Source organism: Coregonus lavaretus, assembly GCF_964263955.1.
Source record: "Coregonus lavaretus genome assembly, chromosome: 19".
In the NCBI taxonomy this organism is placed as follows: Eukaryota; Metazoa; Chordata; class Actinopteri; order Salmoniformes; family Salmonidae; genus Coregonus; species Coregonus lavaretus.
In genome coordinates, this window is record NC_140006.1 from 33312788 (window position 1) to 33328081 (window position 15294).

Consider the following 15294-nt stretch of genomic DNA (forward strand, 5'->3'; position numbering starts at 1 on the left):
AAGCACCTTAGAGACGCTCAGGTATTTAACGACATTAACCAGCGCTCCACACTGACCGTACCGACGAAATAAAGAGTGACCGGAATGTGACCCTAACCTACTCCATTAACCATTTAAATGTGTACACTACCGGTCAAAAGTTTTAGAACACCTACTCATTCAAGGGTGTTTCTTCATTTTTACTATTATCTACATTGTAGAATAATAATGAAGACATCAAAACTATGAGAACACATATGGAATCATGTATTAACCAAAAAAGTGTTACACAAATCAAAATATATTTTATATTTGAGATTCTTCAAATAGCCAACCTTTACCTTGATGACAGCTTTGCACACTCTTGGCATTCTCTCAACCAGCTTCATGAGGTAGTTACCTGGAATGCATTTCAATTAACAGGTGTACCTTCTTAAAAGTTAATTTGTGGAATTTCTTTCCTCCTTAATGCATTTGAGCCAATCAGTTGTGTTGTGACAAGGTAGGGGTGGTATACAGGAGATAGCCCTATTTGGTGAAATACCAAGTCCATATTATGGCAAGAACAGCTCAAATAAGCAAAGAGAAACGACAGTTCATCATTACTTTGAGACGCGAAGGTCAGTCAATACGGAACATTTCAAGAACTTTGAAAGTTTCTTCAAGCGCAGTCGCAAAAACAATCAAGCGCTATGATGAAACTGGCTCTCATGAGGACCACCACCGGAATGGAAGACTCTGAGTTACCTCTGCTGCAGAGGATAAGTTCATTAGAGTTACCAGCCTCAGAAATTGCAGCCCAAATAAATGCCTCACAGAGTTCAATTAACAGACACATCTCAACATCAACTGTTCAGAGGAGACTGTGTGAATCAGGCCTTCATGGTCAATTTGCTGCAAAGAAACCACTGCTAAAGGACACCAATAATAAGAAGAGACTTGCTTGGGCCAAGAAACACGAGCAATGGACATTAGACAGGTGGAAATTTGTCCTTTGGTCTGGAGTCCAAATTGGAGATTTATGGTTCCAATTGCTGTGTCTTTGTGAGACGCGGTGTGGGTGAACGGATGATCTCCGCATATGTAGTTCCCAACGTAAAGCACGGAGGAGGAGGTGTTATGGTGTGGGGGTGCTTTGCTGGTGACACAGTCTGTGATTTATTTAGAATTCAAGGCACACTTAACCAGCAAGGCTACCACAGCATTCTGCAGCGATACGCCATCCCATCTGGTTTGGGCTTAGTGGGACTATCATTTGTTTTTCAACAGGACAATGACCCAACACACCTCCAGGCTGTGTAATGGCTATTTGACCAAGAAGGAGAGTGATGGAGTGCTGCATCAGATGACCTGGCCTCCACAATCCCCCAACCTCAACCAAATTGAGATGGTTTGGGATGAGTCGGACCGCAGAGTGAAGGAAAAGCAGTGGAAAAGCAGTCAACAAGTGCTCAGCTTATGTGGGAACTGTTGGAAAAGCGTGCCAGGTGAAGCTTGTTGAGAGAATGCCAAGAGTGTGCAAAGCTGTCATCAAGGTGGCTATTTGAAGAATCTCAAAAATAAACTATTTTGATTTGTTTAACACTTTTTTTGTTACTACATGATTCCATATGAGTTATTTCATAGTTTTGATGTCGTCACTATTATTCTACAATGTAGAAAATAGTAAAAATAAAGAACAACCCTTAAATGAGTAGGTGTTCTAAAACTTTTGACCGGTAGTGTATACCTACTCCACTAACCATTTTAAATGTGTAATCTTACTCCATTAACCTCACACTTGAGCCATTATGTTTAATTCAGTATATGTTGAGTCCATTTTGATTCAGTAAATTGACCAAAGGCCAGATTTCCCTGACCATAACCAGGGTCCAGAGTTTCCCCGATTGATTCAAGTAGGAAAAACTACTGGCCATACACCATGACACTCACTCTTCCCTGTGTTCTGACCTCGCTCTCCCTCGCCCTCTTCGCCTCCCTCCATCTTCAGGGCCGTGTGATAAAGGGAGCGTACAAATTCCATGCGGTCATCACCACATTTGAGATGATTCTGACAGACTGCCCGGAGCTGCGCAGCGTCCCGTGGCGCTGTGTGGTCATCGACGAGGCTCACCGCCTCAAGAACAGGAACTGCAAACTGCTGGAGGGACTCAAGATGATGGACATGGTGAGTTGACACGGAGAGAAATGTCTAGTTGATAACTTCCATCTCTACTGTGTTTTTTTTGGAAGACTTGCAATTGAACCTGTTGGAAAATAAGCAATATTCATTGAAAAATGCTAATATTTTATGGACATCAATTGGACGTTTCCACCCTCCTTCTCTCCTATCACAGGAGTAATAAAATAATATATATAATGACCTACTGGAAGGAGCTAAGTATAGTAAAAACCTCTCTCTCCCCTGTGAAGGAGCACAAGGTGCTGCTGACTGGGACCCCCCTGCAGAACACGGTGGAAGAGCTCTTCAGTCTGCTCAACTTCCTGGAGCCAGAACGCTTCCCCTCGGAGAACACCTTCATGCAGGAGTTTGGAGACCTCAAGACTGAGGAGCAAGTCCAGAAGCTGCAGGCCATCCTGAAGCCCATGATGCTGCGACGTCTCAAGGAGGACGTGGAGAAGAACCTGGCCCCCAAGGAGGAGACCATCATCGAGGTTTCTGTATTTGAATTTTTGTGTGCTCCGCATGGTCAAATGATGTAATTTCTCTCCACTGAGTATACCTAACTAATCTCCTGTTCTTAGGTGGAGCTGACCAACATCCAGAAGAAGTACTACCGGGCCATCCTGGAGAAGAACTTCTCCTTTCTGTCTAAAGGAGGACCGGGAGGAGGAGGTGGCGCATGGGGAGGTGGAGGGGCTCAGGTCCCCAACCTTCTCAACACCATGATGGAGCTGAGGAAGTGCTGCAACCACCCCTACCTCATCAACGGTACAGAACACGCACAAAAAGGCGTCCGCATGCTTCCCAGCCGAAACAGCTCGTAACACATTTTGTGACGTTTTGGTCTTCGGCAAGGGTTTTCTCAGCTGTTCGTGCACACTACGCCCCTTCGTTGGTGATTGGTCTAAGATCTCCTCGACAATAAAGTCTAAATTAATAGCATTTTTCTTGAGTTATCTTCAATGAATTCGGACTATTTTGACAAAGTTTATACTGACTATGGCGTCTCAAGATGGACAAACAGTACTATTTATGCTTTTTTTCTCATTTTTCAAGCGAAGGTCTTTTAAGGTAGTATGCGAGCACACTCGTTTGGTTCGCCTAGCCGAGTTAAGCTAGGTGCCAGCCGAACCGAAGCATGCGGAATGCTTAACACACACACTAACATAGTGTTTTGGATGCTCTGAGTGTTGATTTGCCCCAACCACTGTTGGTACTTGGCTTGGGTTGGTTTGTGAACTTGCTGGGTTTAGTCTCACTGCTTTGATTGATTCTGATGCATGGCCGTTTATGTTCTATGATGTTCTAGGTGCAGAGGAGAAGATCCTGGAAGACTTCCGTGAGAACCACCATGCCGAGATGCCCCAGTTCCACCTACAGGCCATGATCCAGGCGGCGGGCAAGCTGGTGCTGATCGACAAGCTGCTGCCCAAGCTGAAGGCCGGGGGACACAGGGTCCTCGTCTTCTCCCAGATGGTGCGCTGCCTGGACATCCTGGAGGACTACCTCATCCAGAAACGGTATGGATCTGACCTTTTACATTTTAGTCATTTAGCAGACGCTCTTATCCAGAGCGACTTACAGTTAGTGAATACATATTTTTTTATACTGGCCCCCCGTGGGAATCGAACCCACAACCCTGGCGTTGCAAACGCCATGCTCTATCAACTGAGCTACATCCCTGCCGGCCATTCCCTCCCCTACCCTGGACGACGCTGGGCCAATTGTGCGCCGCCCATGAGTCTCCCGGTCGCGGCCGGCTGCGACAGAGCCTGGATTCGAACCAGGATCTCGAGTGGCACGGTTAGCACTGCGCCACTCAGGAGTACCCCTGAAGTACCCCTTTTATGTTCTCATCCAGATTTTCTCTTCCATTCCACTCTTACCTAACCCAGGGGATTGAAACTGGAGCCCTGCATGCCAGATGTGGCCTGCAAGCCAATTTTAATATGGGCCGCAGTTGTCTTAGTAAATGAGTTTGAGAGCCCTACCCTAATGACACTCCATAGATTATTTCCCATCTTCAGATTTGAATTGTTGATGCATTTGAACATCACTATATTTCATACTATATATAAATGTAATGTATTTTACTAGTCATCTGCGCCAACACATCAATGACAGCGAGCACATCAATGACAAAGTCAGAAATGCGGGTTGTTTTTTATAATTGTGTTAAATCCGTTGTTGATGAAGCTGACCATGACTGTCTCAATCTGACCAGGTACCCGTACGAGCGTATCGACGGCCGTGTGAGGGGTAACCTCCGGCAGGCTGCGATTGACCGCTTCTCTCGTCCGGACTCTGACCGCTTTGTCTTCCTGCTGTGTACCCGGGCTGGAGGCCTGGGCATCAACCTGACCGCTGCTGACACCTGCATCATCTTTGACTCGGACTGGAACCCCCAGAATGACTTACAGGTGAGAGGACTGGGCAGGGCTTGGAAATAGTGTTACCACTTTGTTTAATAGTCAAGTTGAAGACGCAATTTTTAAAAATACTTTGGTCACTACTCAAATAACTACACAGGTAAATACAAATCAAATCAATTTGTATTTGTCACATGTGCCAAATACAGCAGTGAAATGCTTACTTACAAGCCCTTAACCAACAATGCAGTTTTAAGAAAGAATACCAAAACAAATCACACAAAAAAATACAATATAAAATAATACGAAATAAAAGTAACAAATAATTAAAGAGCAGCAGTAAAAATAACAATAGCGAGGCTATATACGGGGGTACCGGTACCTAGTCAATGTGCGGGGGCACCTGTTAGTTGACGTAATATGTAAATGTAGGTATAGTTATTAAAGTGACTCTGCATAGATAATAAACAGAGAAGAGAGGGGGGGGGGGGGGCAGCAGCAATGCAAATAGTCTGGGTAGCCATTTGATTAGCTGTTCAGGAGTCTTATGGCTTGGGGGGTAGAAGCTGTTTAGAAGCCTCTTGGACCTAGACTTGAAGCTCCGGTACTGCTTGCCGTGCGGTAGCAGAGAGAACAGTCTATGACTAAGGTGGCTGGAGTCTTTATACCGCCTGGTATAGAGGTCCTGGATGGCCGGAAGCTTGGCCCCAGTGATGTACTGGGCTGTACGCACTACCCTCTGTAGTGCCTTGCGGTCGGAGGCCGATCAGTTGCCATACCAGGCAGTGATGCAACCAGTCAGGATGCTCTCGATGGTGCAGCTGTAGAACCTTTTTGAGGATCTGAGGACGCATGCCAAATCTTCTCCTTAGGGGGAATAGGTTTTGTCATGCCCTCTTCACGATTGTCTTGGTGTACTTGGACCATGTTAGTTTGTTGGTAATGTGGACACCAAAGAACTTGAAGTTCTCAACCTGCTCCACTACAGTCCCGTCGATGAGAATGGGGGCGTGCTCGGTCCTTCTCCTGTAGTCCACAATCATCTCCTTTGTCTTGATCACGTTGAGGGAGAGGTTGTTGTCCTGGCACCACACGGCCAGGTCTCTGACCTACTCACTATAGGCTGTCTCATCGTTGTCGGTGATCAGGCCTACCACTGTTGTCATCGGCAAACCTAAAGATTGTGTTGGAGGCATGCCTGGCCATGCAGTCATGGGGAGTACAGGAGGGGACTGAGCACGCACCCCTGAGGGGCCCCCGTGTTGAGGATCAGCATGGCGGATGTGTTGTTACCTACCCTTACCACCTGGGGGCAGCCTGTCAGGAAGTCCAGGATCCAGTTGCAGAGGGAGGTGTTTAGTCCCAGGGTCCTTAGCTTAGTGATGAGCTTTGAGGGCACTATGGTGTTGAACGCTGAGCTGTAGTCAATGAATAGCATTCTCACGTAGGTGTTCCTTTTGTCCAGGTGTGAAAGGGCAGTGTGGAGTGCAATAGAGATTGCATCATCTGTGGATCTGTTGGGGCGGTATGCAAATTGGAGTGGGTCTAGGGTTTCTGGGATACTGGTGCTGATGTGAGCCATGACCAGCCTTTCAAAGCACTTCATGGCTACAGACGTGAGTGCTACGGACCGGTAGTCATTCAGGCAGGTTACCTTAGTGTTCTTGGGCACATGGACTATGGTGGTCTGCTTGAAACATGTTGGTATTACAGACTCAGACAGGGAGAGGTTGAAAATGTCAGTGAAGACACTTGCCAGTTGGTCAGCGCATGCTCTGCGTACACGTCCTGGTAATCCGTCTGGCCTTGTGAATGTTGACCTGTTTAAAGGTCTTACTCACATCGGCTACGGAGAGCGTGATCACACAGTCATCCGGAACAGCTGATGCTCTCATGCATGTTTCAGTGTTGCTTGCCTCGAAGCAGGCATATAAGTAATTTAGATCGTCTGATAGGCTCGTGTCACTGGGCAGCTCGCCGCTGTGCTTCCCTTTGTAGTCTGTAATAGTTTGCAAGCCCTGCCACAGCGGCAGCTCTACCCTTTAGCTCAGTGCGGATGTTGCCTGTAATCCATGGCTTCTAGTTGGCGTATGTACGTACGGTCACTGTGGGGACGACGCCATCAATGCATTTATTGATGAAGCCAATGCCACTCCTCAATGCCATCGGAAGAATCTTGGAACATATTCCAGTCTGTGCTAGCAAAACAGTCCTGTAGCTTACCATCTGCTTCATCTGACCACCTTTTTATTGACCGAGTCGCTAGTGCTTCCTGCTTTAGTTTTTGCTTGTAAGCAGGAATCAGGAGGATATAATTATGGTCAGATTTGCCTAATGGAGGGCGAGGGAGAGCTTTGTACGCGTCTCTGTGTGTGGAGTAAAGGTGGTCTAGAATTTTTTTCCCTCTGGTTGCACATTTAACATGCTGGTAGAAATGAGGTGAAACGGATTTAAGTTTCCCTGCATTAAAGTCCCCGGGCACTAGGCGCGTCGCCTCTGGATGGGCGTTTTCCTGTTTGCTTATGGCCTTATACAGTTAGTTCACTGAGTGCGGTCTTAGTGCCAGCATCGGTTTGTGGTGGTAAATAGACAGCTACGAAGAATATAGATCAAAACTCTCTTGGTCGATTGTGTGGTCTACAGCTTATCATGAGATACTCTACCTCAGGCGAGCAAAACCTCGAGACTTCCTTAGATATCGTGCACCAGCTGTTGTTTACAAATATAGACCGCCACCCCTTGTCTTACCGGAGGCTGCTGTTCTATCCTTCTGATACAGTGTATAACCCACCAGCTGTATGTTATTCATGTCTTCGTTTGTTGGTAGGATATACAGTGGGGGGAAAAAGTATTTAGTCAGCCACCAATTGTGCAAGTTCTCCCACTTAAAAAGATGAGAGAGGCCTGTAATTTTCATCATAGGTACACGTCAACTATGTAGCTCTTTGGTCTTGGCCATAGTAGAGTTTGGAGTGTGACTGTTTGAGGTTGTGGACAGGTGTCTTTTATACTGATAACAAGTTCAAACAGGTGCCATTAATACAGGTAACGAGTGGAGGACAGAGGAGCCTCTTAAAGAGGAAGTTACAGGTCTGTGAGAGCCAGAAATCTTGCTTGTTTGTAGGTGACCAAATACTTATTTTCCACCATAATTTGCAAATAAATTCATAAAAAATCCTACAATGTGATTTTCTGGATTTTTTTTCCTCATTTAACCTGTCATAGTTGACATGTACCTATGATGAAAATTACAGGCCTCTCATCTTTTTAAGTGGGAGAACTTGCACAATTGGTGGCTGACTAAATACTTTTTTCCCCCCACTGTACGTGCCTGTAGTTCGTCCACTTTATTATCAAGCGATTGTAAATTGGCCAATAGTATCGATGGCAAAAGCAGATTAGCCGCTCGTCGCCGGCTCCTTACCAAGCACCCCGATCTCCATCCACGATATCTCCTTTTCTTTCTACTGTGAATGACGGGGATGAGGGCCCTGTCGGCTGTCTGGAGCAAATCCCTTTCATCCGAATCATTAGAGAGTCCATAAAACGGCAGCCATCCCCTCTGGCCACATTACAGTGCTACTTCAGTAAACTTTGAAAGAAGACACCACTGGTACACCGCTACATTACTTTGTTTGTTGTTGTCAGTTGGTCTATGCTTTTCTCAATCAAAGCATGTTTTTTCTCTCTTTCTCTTTCCATCTCTCTCGCTCTTTTCCTCTCCCTCTCTCAGGCGCAAGCCAGATGCCACAGGATTGGCCAGAGCAAGGCTGTGAAGATCTACAGACTGATCACCAGGAACTCCTACGAGAGGGAGATGTTTGACAAGGCCAGCCTCAAGCTGGGCCTTGACAAGGCTGTGCTGCAGTCCATGAGTGGCCGAGAGAACGCAGCCAACGGGGTAAGACACATGCACGCAGATCTCACACAGTTAAATAGTAAGACCAGGCTTGAGGACATGTTAGTATTGTTTCTCGACATTCTGTGGGCACCCCTGTTGAATAAATCTCTAAAACAGAGATTGCTCACCTGCTTTTGTGAAAAGAGGTTATTCTCAACTATACTTCATTGTCTTATTAAAGGTGAACTATTGTTGATATGCTGAGCTCAGTAGTCTAAACCTTCAAATGTGCTCCACCACCTTAGGTGCCACAGCTATCTAAGAAGGAGGTGGAGGACCTCCTACGTAAAGGAGCCTACGGAGCTTTGATGGACGAGGAGGACGAGGGCTCTAAGTTCTGCGAAGAGGACATTGACCAGATCCTCCAGAGACGAACCCAGACCATCACCATTGAGTCCGAGGGCAAGGGGTCCACCTTCGCCAAGGTAGCTTCAATATGCTGTCTCCCATGTTTTCTTAGCACCCGTTTTGTAACACGTTCGTTCATTTTAGTGGTTAGTAGCATAGGAATTGAATTACTAGAACAGATTTCCCATTCAAGTCGATGGGTCTAGGTGGACTGACGGCCCATTTTAGTATTTCTATTTTTATGCTCATTACCAGTAGAGATCCACGCTCCTTCAGAATCAAACTGTGCAGTGTCAGTGGGAGCTCGTTCCAGTGGCCAACCCAGCAGCACTTCTTTGAGATCAAAAGCGTAATTGGAAAAGAAATGGCGAAGAAAATGCATTCAGGAGATTCACCATTTCTTATTTTCCCCAGGCCAGCTTTGTGGCCGCTGGGAACAGGACGGACATTTCCCTGGAGGACCCGGACTTCTGGCAGAAGTGGGCCAAGAAGGCGGAGCTCGACATGGAAGCCATCAATGGACGGGTGAGCTTCGGGAAATTGTGTTGTGGGAAATGTAGTGTAACAGGGATGACCTAAGGGGCAAAGACTTGGCTTGGTCAGTATTTGTCTCTCAAGGAATGCAAAAAAATTAAAATGTTAAGGGTTGAACTGTAACAGGTAGTGTTGTCACGATACCAGAATTTTGACTTCGATACCAATACCAGGTTTAGTATCACGACACTTGATACCATCAAGAAACTCTATTCCAAAACGATACTACGGCAAAAACAAGAAGGCATATTAGCCAAAGTCACAGTATGGTACTTGATCCAGACAGATAAACTCAGCTACTGCTCTGTTCAATCGTTGGGCATCTTTTGAGTTCAATATCATTACATTTGAATGTTTTCACGTCAACATTTTTCAGAGACATCCATTTATGTATTAATGAATCAATTATACAATCAATTTGACTTTGTTTTTACCAATATAACCACATAATGGTAATCATTTGTTTGAATGGTAAATCTCTATTGATAAACTGGGTAAATCAAGATGTAGCCTAGGCCAGGGTTTCCATTAGCCGGTAATAGCTTTTGTCCGAAAAATAATAATAGAAAAGCCGATAAATAAAATTAGCGCAAGCCAATTGTCCAGGAGAAGATAAAAACCCAGGCGGCCCCAGGACCGTGTGTACAGTATATTCGTTATGTAGCTTAGGCCTATCTTATTTATCACACACGTACAGCATACAGAGCCTTTGAGTGGGAAATCTGTCAGACAGCGCAAGAGCTGCTGCAGCGTCTTGTGGTGCTTTCAAGAAAACTGGGAATTCTGAGTCATCTTTAAACCCTGGATTGCTAATGCTATGTATTGGCCAGTGAGAGGCTTTGAAGCCACCTATCGGCCATATTGGCACTCATCCGAAGAAGCAGTTCGCCATAGGAATTAATGGTATTCTACAGAATTTCAATTAAATGTTTCAAGGACAAAATGTTATGTATTGAAGTATTTGTAGTGGGAACAGTAAGTTTATAACGTTCAAAAAATTATACTTCAAGGAAAAATGTTTTATATTTTTCAGAAGAGTCTTGAGGCCTGTGGGCATCCTAGAGCAAAATAACCTACATGTTCGTGAGAGTCTCACCTTTGCCCATATTAGTATGTAGCCCAAACGGTTCGGACACTACAGCCTTCAGACGAGACTCCTGACATTTGTGGAGGTCGTAGAGCAAAACGGAGAACACCATCGTGTTCGTGAGAGTCTCATCTTTCTATAGAGGGGTCAGTCATACTAGGCCAAACCGTTCGGACGCTACAGACAATTTAGTGAGAAGACCGATTTTCGGGATGTCTCATGGTCTGACAAACACCGCTCTAGCTCTGCCACCTTTCACCGCAGATGCGGAAGTGCGACGTAGGTGGATGCGGTGGATTGATAAAAAGATATCTCTACCTTAAATTTGATTTTCTTATGAATATTCCGGTTACTGGCCCAGCACTCCTAACAGTTATAGGAATGGTGGAAACCACACCAGCATTTCCCCTCCCTGTAGACGCCACGCTACAATATCGGAGCTCAGTGGTATTCTCTCCCTCATACATACGCAAATCTAAAGTGTTAATTAATACGTCTTATTACCCCAGGCTAGCCATGTGTGGAGCCCCAGTCATAACTGGGCTAAGGCGAGCTAATTTAAAATGGTGGCTGTGGGAATCTCTTTCTATTCCTTAATTACCCTGCGTTCCCCTCTTCAGTGGACCCAGAGGCAGTAAGCAGCTTACGCTGCCTCCAGAGGGGAACAGAGACATCACTTAGTCAGTCTAAAGCAAGTCCTTTTCTCTCCTCTCCTCCTCTACCCCACGTCCACCCCTCCCTACCTCCCTCCCTCCCTCCCTCCCTCCCTCTCCTCAAGGGCCCTGGAGTATAGCACTTAATCCAGCCGCATAAACAGACGTGTCAGCTGTGCAAGTCACCCGGGATGAGTTTTTTATTTTATTTGTATAGCTATATTCGAGCTTAGCAGGAAAACTATGGTAATAAGGTCAATCATAAAAACAACAACATGCTACCCGATTTTAGCATTTTAATACTGGGGAGATCGGGGAGGGAGGAAAGTGTGGTATTTTTTTTTTTGACACGTTTATTTTTGTATATATATTTTTATTTTCAGAACACCTTGGTGATTGACACTCCGAGGGTGCGGAAGCAGACACGCCACTACAGCTCGATGAAGGAGGACGAATTGGCAGAGTTCTCTGAGCTGGAAAGTGACGGTGAGAACGAGAAGCCCTTGACCAAACCCAGGCGGCCCCAGGACCGAGCCCACGGGTACCCCCGTAGCGAGTGCTTCAGGGTGGAGAAGAACCTGCTGGTTTATGGGTGAGTGGACATCATATGTTTCTTAGTCTTTCAGAAAGATTGACTGTTCTCTAAACCCTGGCCCTTTTGGAAGGGTAACCCTAGATACTAGGGGCGTGCCGAGTAGTCGGACAAAACGGGTATCGTAATGGATATGAGCAATCTTCCTGATACTATCATGATCAATAGTTTTTTTTTGTAATTATCCGTGATCTAAAAATAATATTTTTGGTTGCCAACTTGCATCTTTCAATCAAGTGCTACGTGGTGTAAACTCAACTGGGTAGTTCGTCTGTTTGTAAAGAGAAGGGCGGGCTGTACGTTGATCCTGCTGATTTGATTGGATAGAGCAAAGCTGTATCTCTGTCCACTCGCTTGTTTCAACATTTCACTCGATCACTTCTCCTCGCATGTTTCAGTTTGATCATTTAGATTGCTGCTGCCTCCTGTTAGCCTAATACTAATACTGCATAATATCTACCAAGCGGGGAGAGGGTAGGGAAAAAGATGAACCGCTGATGCACATTCTGACTGAGTGAGAGCAAACTTGTCTGCTCGGCCCCCTGCAAGTTGAGGAGACTGACACACACCCCTCTGCGCGCTGCTCCTAATCTGCAGCTTTTTTGGTCTGTAAGCGTGCAGGGAGATATTTTGACATCATCTTAGGCATATTAAAACAGTTTCTTCCGATCACGAGTATCATCCGATCCGACTGACAATTTACGGATACGATTATGAGTATGGCCAGGTCAGCACACCTCTACTACATACCCCTCGTAGACCTGAGCGAATTGAATAGGTTTTTAGGGATTTGGTAAAATATGTACTTTGCACTCTTGACAGACTAGGTGATCGACTCGATTTTTGCCATAGTGGTGAAATTGGTATGGAGACGTGCCCATTCCAATATCCACCGCTAGACACTTGAGACATCAGGTGGATGTTAAAAAAATATATAAAAAAAAGCTGTCAGAAACTGCCCCAAGCCTACCAGAGGGATATTACAATGTCTACATCTTCTGGCTCAGGAAGTCCACCTGAGAGATGTCATATCCTGTCTGGGTTAATGACTGCCAGGGCCTTTGAAGTATGATGAGGTTGAGGTTGAGGATGTGTGCTTGCCTCTGTGGCTGAACACATGCTGCGGTGGTCTGGGGGGAAATAATGGCCACAGAGTGCTGATGTTGGTACACTCACATGTAGGGTAATTTTAACATACACACGCATGGGACCATTAAACATGCCTGCACGCGCACAAGCCCAGATCGATCTTGCGTGCACTCCTATAATGACCCAACACACACAGTGACCCGACACGCATACATACACACACACTCATTAGTCGCCGTGCCTGGCTGCCATCTGCAGCAACAGATCACGGCTGGCTGCACGCACCAACCACGTCTGACCAGCAGTGGGGTTGTTTTTCACCATGCGACCGACTCGACTGCTGTCTAGACCCCTGGGCTGTAGGGCAAATTATGGAGCCATCACGTCTGAGGACTCTTCCCCCTCAAATGACGCTGCTGCCATTGACTCCCTCCCTCTCTGTATCTCCCTAACCCAGACCTAGTCTCCCTCGACCCAAAAGCACACACTCCTAGAATTTGGGTGTTAGTGGGCTGCATGTCAACTAGGGTTATCTCACCGTCGTGTAGAAGCGTTTAGGGAGAGACGAGTCTTCGGTCGGTTGTCACATGTTGGTGTTCTTCTCTGGGTCACCCACGGTAGTGAGATGTGATGTCGGTTGAGTGTGCGGTCATGAACGAACGGGGTCACGGAATCAGATCAGTGTGACATTGGACCATGGTTGAAATTCAGAGCGCCAGACATGACAACACAGCTCCATTCATACCTACCCCTCCCCTCCTCTCTTCATTTACTGTAGTGGTGGGTGGGGAGGAATATGACAATATGAAACCTCCCAGCCTCAGACTGTAAATGTGAATCATCGGGATAAATTATAATACTCGTGACACTGACTAAATACTTCTCCCACCTCCCTCTCGCTCCTCTCTTCTCTCTTCCTCATGCCTCTTTCCTTATCATTTCTATCCCTCGCTCCCTCTTTCTTTCCCTCTCGCCGCCTTACTCTCTACGCCCTTTTTCTCTCCTTCACCCTTCTCCTCTCCTTCACCCTTTTCTCCATCACTGTCTTTCTATCCTACTCCGACCCCCCCGTTCCCTCCCTTCTAGGTGGGGTCGCTGGGGAGACATCCTGTCCCGCGGGCGTTTCAAGCGGCCCCTGCAGGAGCAAGACGTGGAGACCATCTGCCGAGCCCTGCTGGCCTATTGCCTGCTGCACTACCGCGGCGACGAGAACATCAAGAGCTTCATCTGGGACCTCATCACGCCCTCTGAGGACGGACAGAGTCGCACGCTCACCAACCACTCCGGTATGTATCCCTACCGCAACACAACCGTAGCTTAGCTACAACATAACCAACACACACTTTCCATTCACTCTCTCACAGTAACACCCTCACCAACTGCTCCACAAGTCCTTCCCAATAGCCCGCTGTAGGAGTAGAGTGAATTAACATCCATTGAATTCCATAGGATTTTTGACAGTCCCACCACTTAAGTCCCTCCCTCACTCACTCCCACAACTCCTCCTGACCTGACCTTGCTCTAACATTGTGTCTAGTTTGAACTGGTTCAGATTCTGAACTTAATTGTATGACTTGTTTGACCTTGATCCTCATTGGTTTCACTCAGAACCCAACGCTAGAGTCTGATTGGTAAAAAAAAAAAGGTTTTTGTCCCAACATGGACTCCAATTGGCCCAATTCATTGCTGTTGTTTTCAATTATAGTTTGCAAATAGCCATTTCAAATAAATTGTTTAAATAAATAATAAAATCTTTGCTGATACTAGACTTGTCCAACCCAGGTCTCTTGTTTAAAGATGTCATCTGAATTTGACAAATATTAAACCTGTGTGTGTGTCTGACCATTGCTGTGCTCCCCCCTCTCCTGTAGGTCTGTCTACTCCAGTACCACGGGGTCGTAAGGGGAAAAAGGGGAAACCAGCCCCGCCTGCTCCTCCCCAGCTCCCCAGGGCAGAGTGGCTTGCCAGCTGTAACCCTGACCTGCTACTGCAGGAGGACAGCTACAAGAGACACCTCAAACACCACTGTAACAAGTAAGTCACTTCTAAACTTCAACCCCAAATCCTGACCTCTAACCCCAACACTGTCGTTCTTCAAACACCACAAGAACAAGCGAGCCATTGGTCAACCATCTGACCTCAAACCAAACACAAACCACCCAGGTTTCCATACATGGATAGGCCAACCCACCATTGGTAGTTGGTGGTTTCATTTAAAACACACAGTTCCTGTCCACAGCCCCCAGTAATCCTATTTCACATGAGTTAGCTGCTAGTGACACACACCAACACACACACTTTTCACTTCAGTCTTTTGTTTCGTTCTAGGCAGTGTCCTATTTACTTTCCTCCTTCCTTGGCCACAACTCTTCTTCTCCTCTCCACTCTTCTTTCTACTCTGCTGTTGTTGGGGAGATTTTGCGGCGGCCAGGTTTTTTGGGCCGAGGCTGGCGCCAGGCCAGGTGCCAGGCAGACCTGTTGGAAGCGGGTGAAAGGCAGCACACACAGGGGTGATTATGTGGTGCCATCTGTCAGGCGCGGGGGCTGGTGCGCAACGTGGCTAATCAGGCCTGGCAGC

General features: G+C 46.4%; 1 protein-coding gene across 3 annotated transcripts in view; it reads left to right on the forward strand.

The window, feature by feature from the left end:
• Positions 1-15294, forward strand: part of LOC311146690 (chromodomain-helicase-DNA-binding protein 7-like) — a 95291-nt gene that overhangs the window by 52834 nt on the left and 27163 nt on the right. For all 3 annotated transcript variants that reach the window (XM_084183224.1, XM_084183226.1, XM_084183225.1), the window contains exons 13-23: positions 1970-2146; positions 2392-2634; positions 2725-2911; positions 3453-3663; positions 4368-4563; positions 8246-8413; positions 8659-8838; positions 9176-9286; positions 11419-11627; positions 13803-14002; positions 14588-14750. In XM_084183224.1, the coding sequence (XP_084039350.1) occupies positions 1970-2146; positions 2392-2634; positions 2725-2911; positions 3453-3663; positions 4368-4563; positions 8246-8413; positions 8659-8838; positions 9176-9286; positions 11419-11627; positions 13803-14002; positions 14588-14750 (2045 nt within the window). The remainder of the gene's footprint in view (positions 1-1969; positions 2147-2391; positions 2635-2724; positions 2912-3452; positions 3664-4367; positions 4564-8245; positions 8414-8658; positions 8839-9175; positions 9287-11418; positions 11628-13802; positions 14003-14587; positions 14751-15294) is intronic.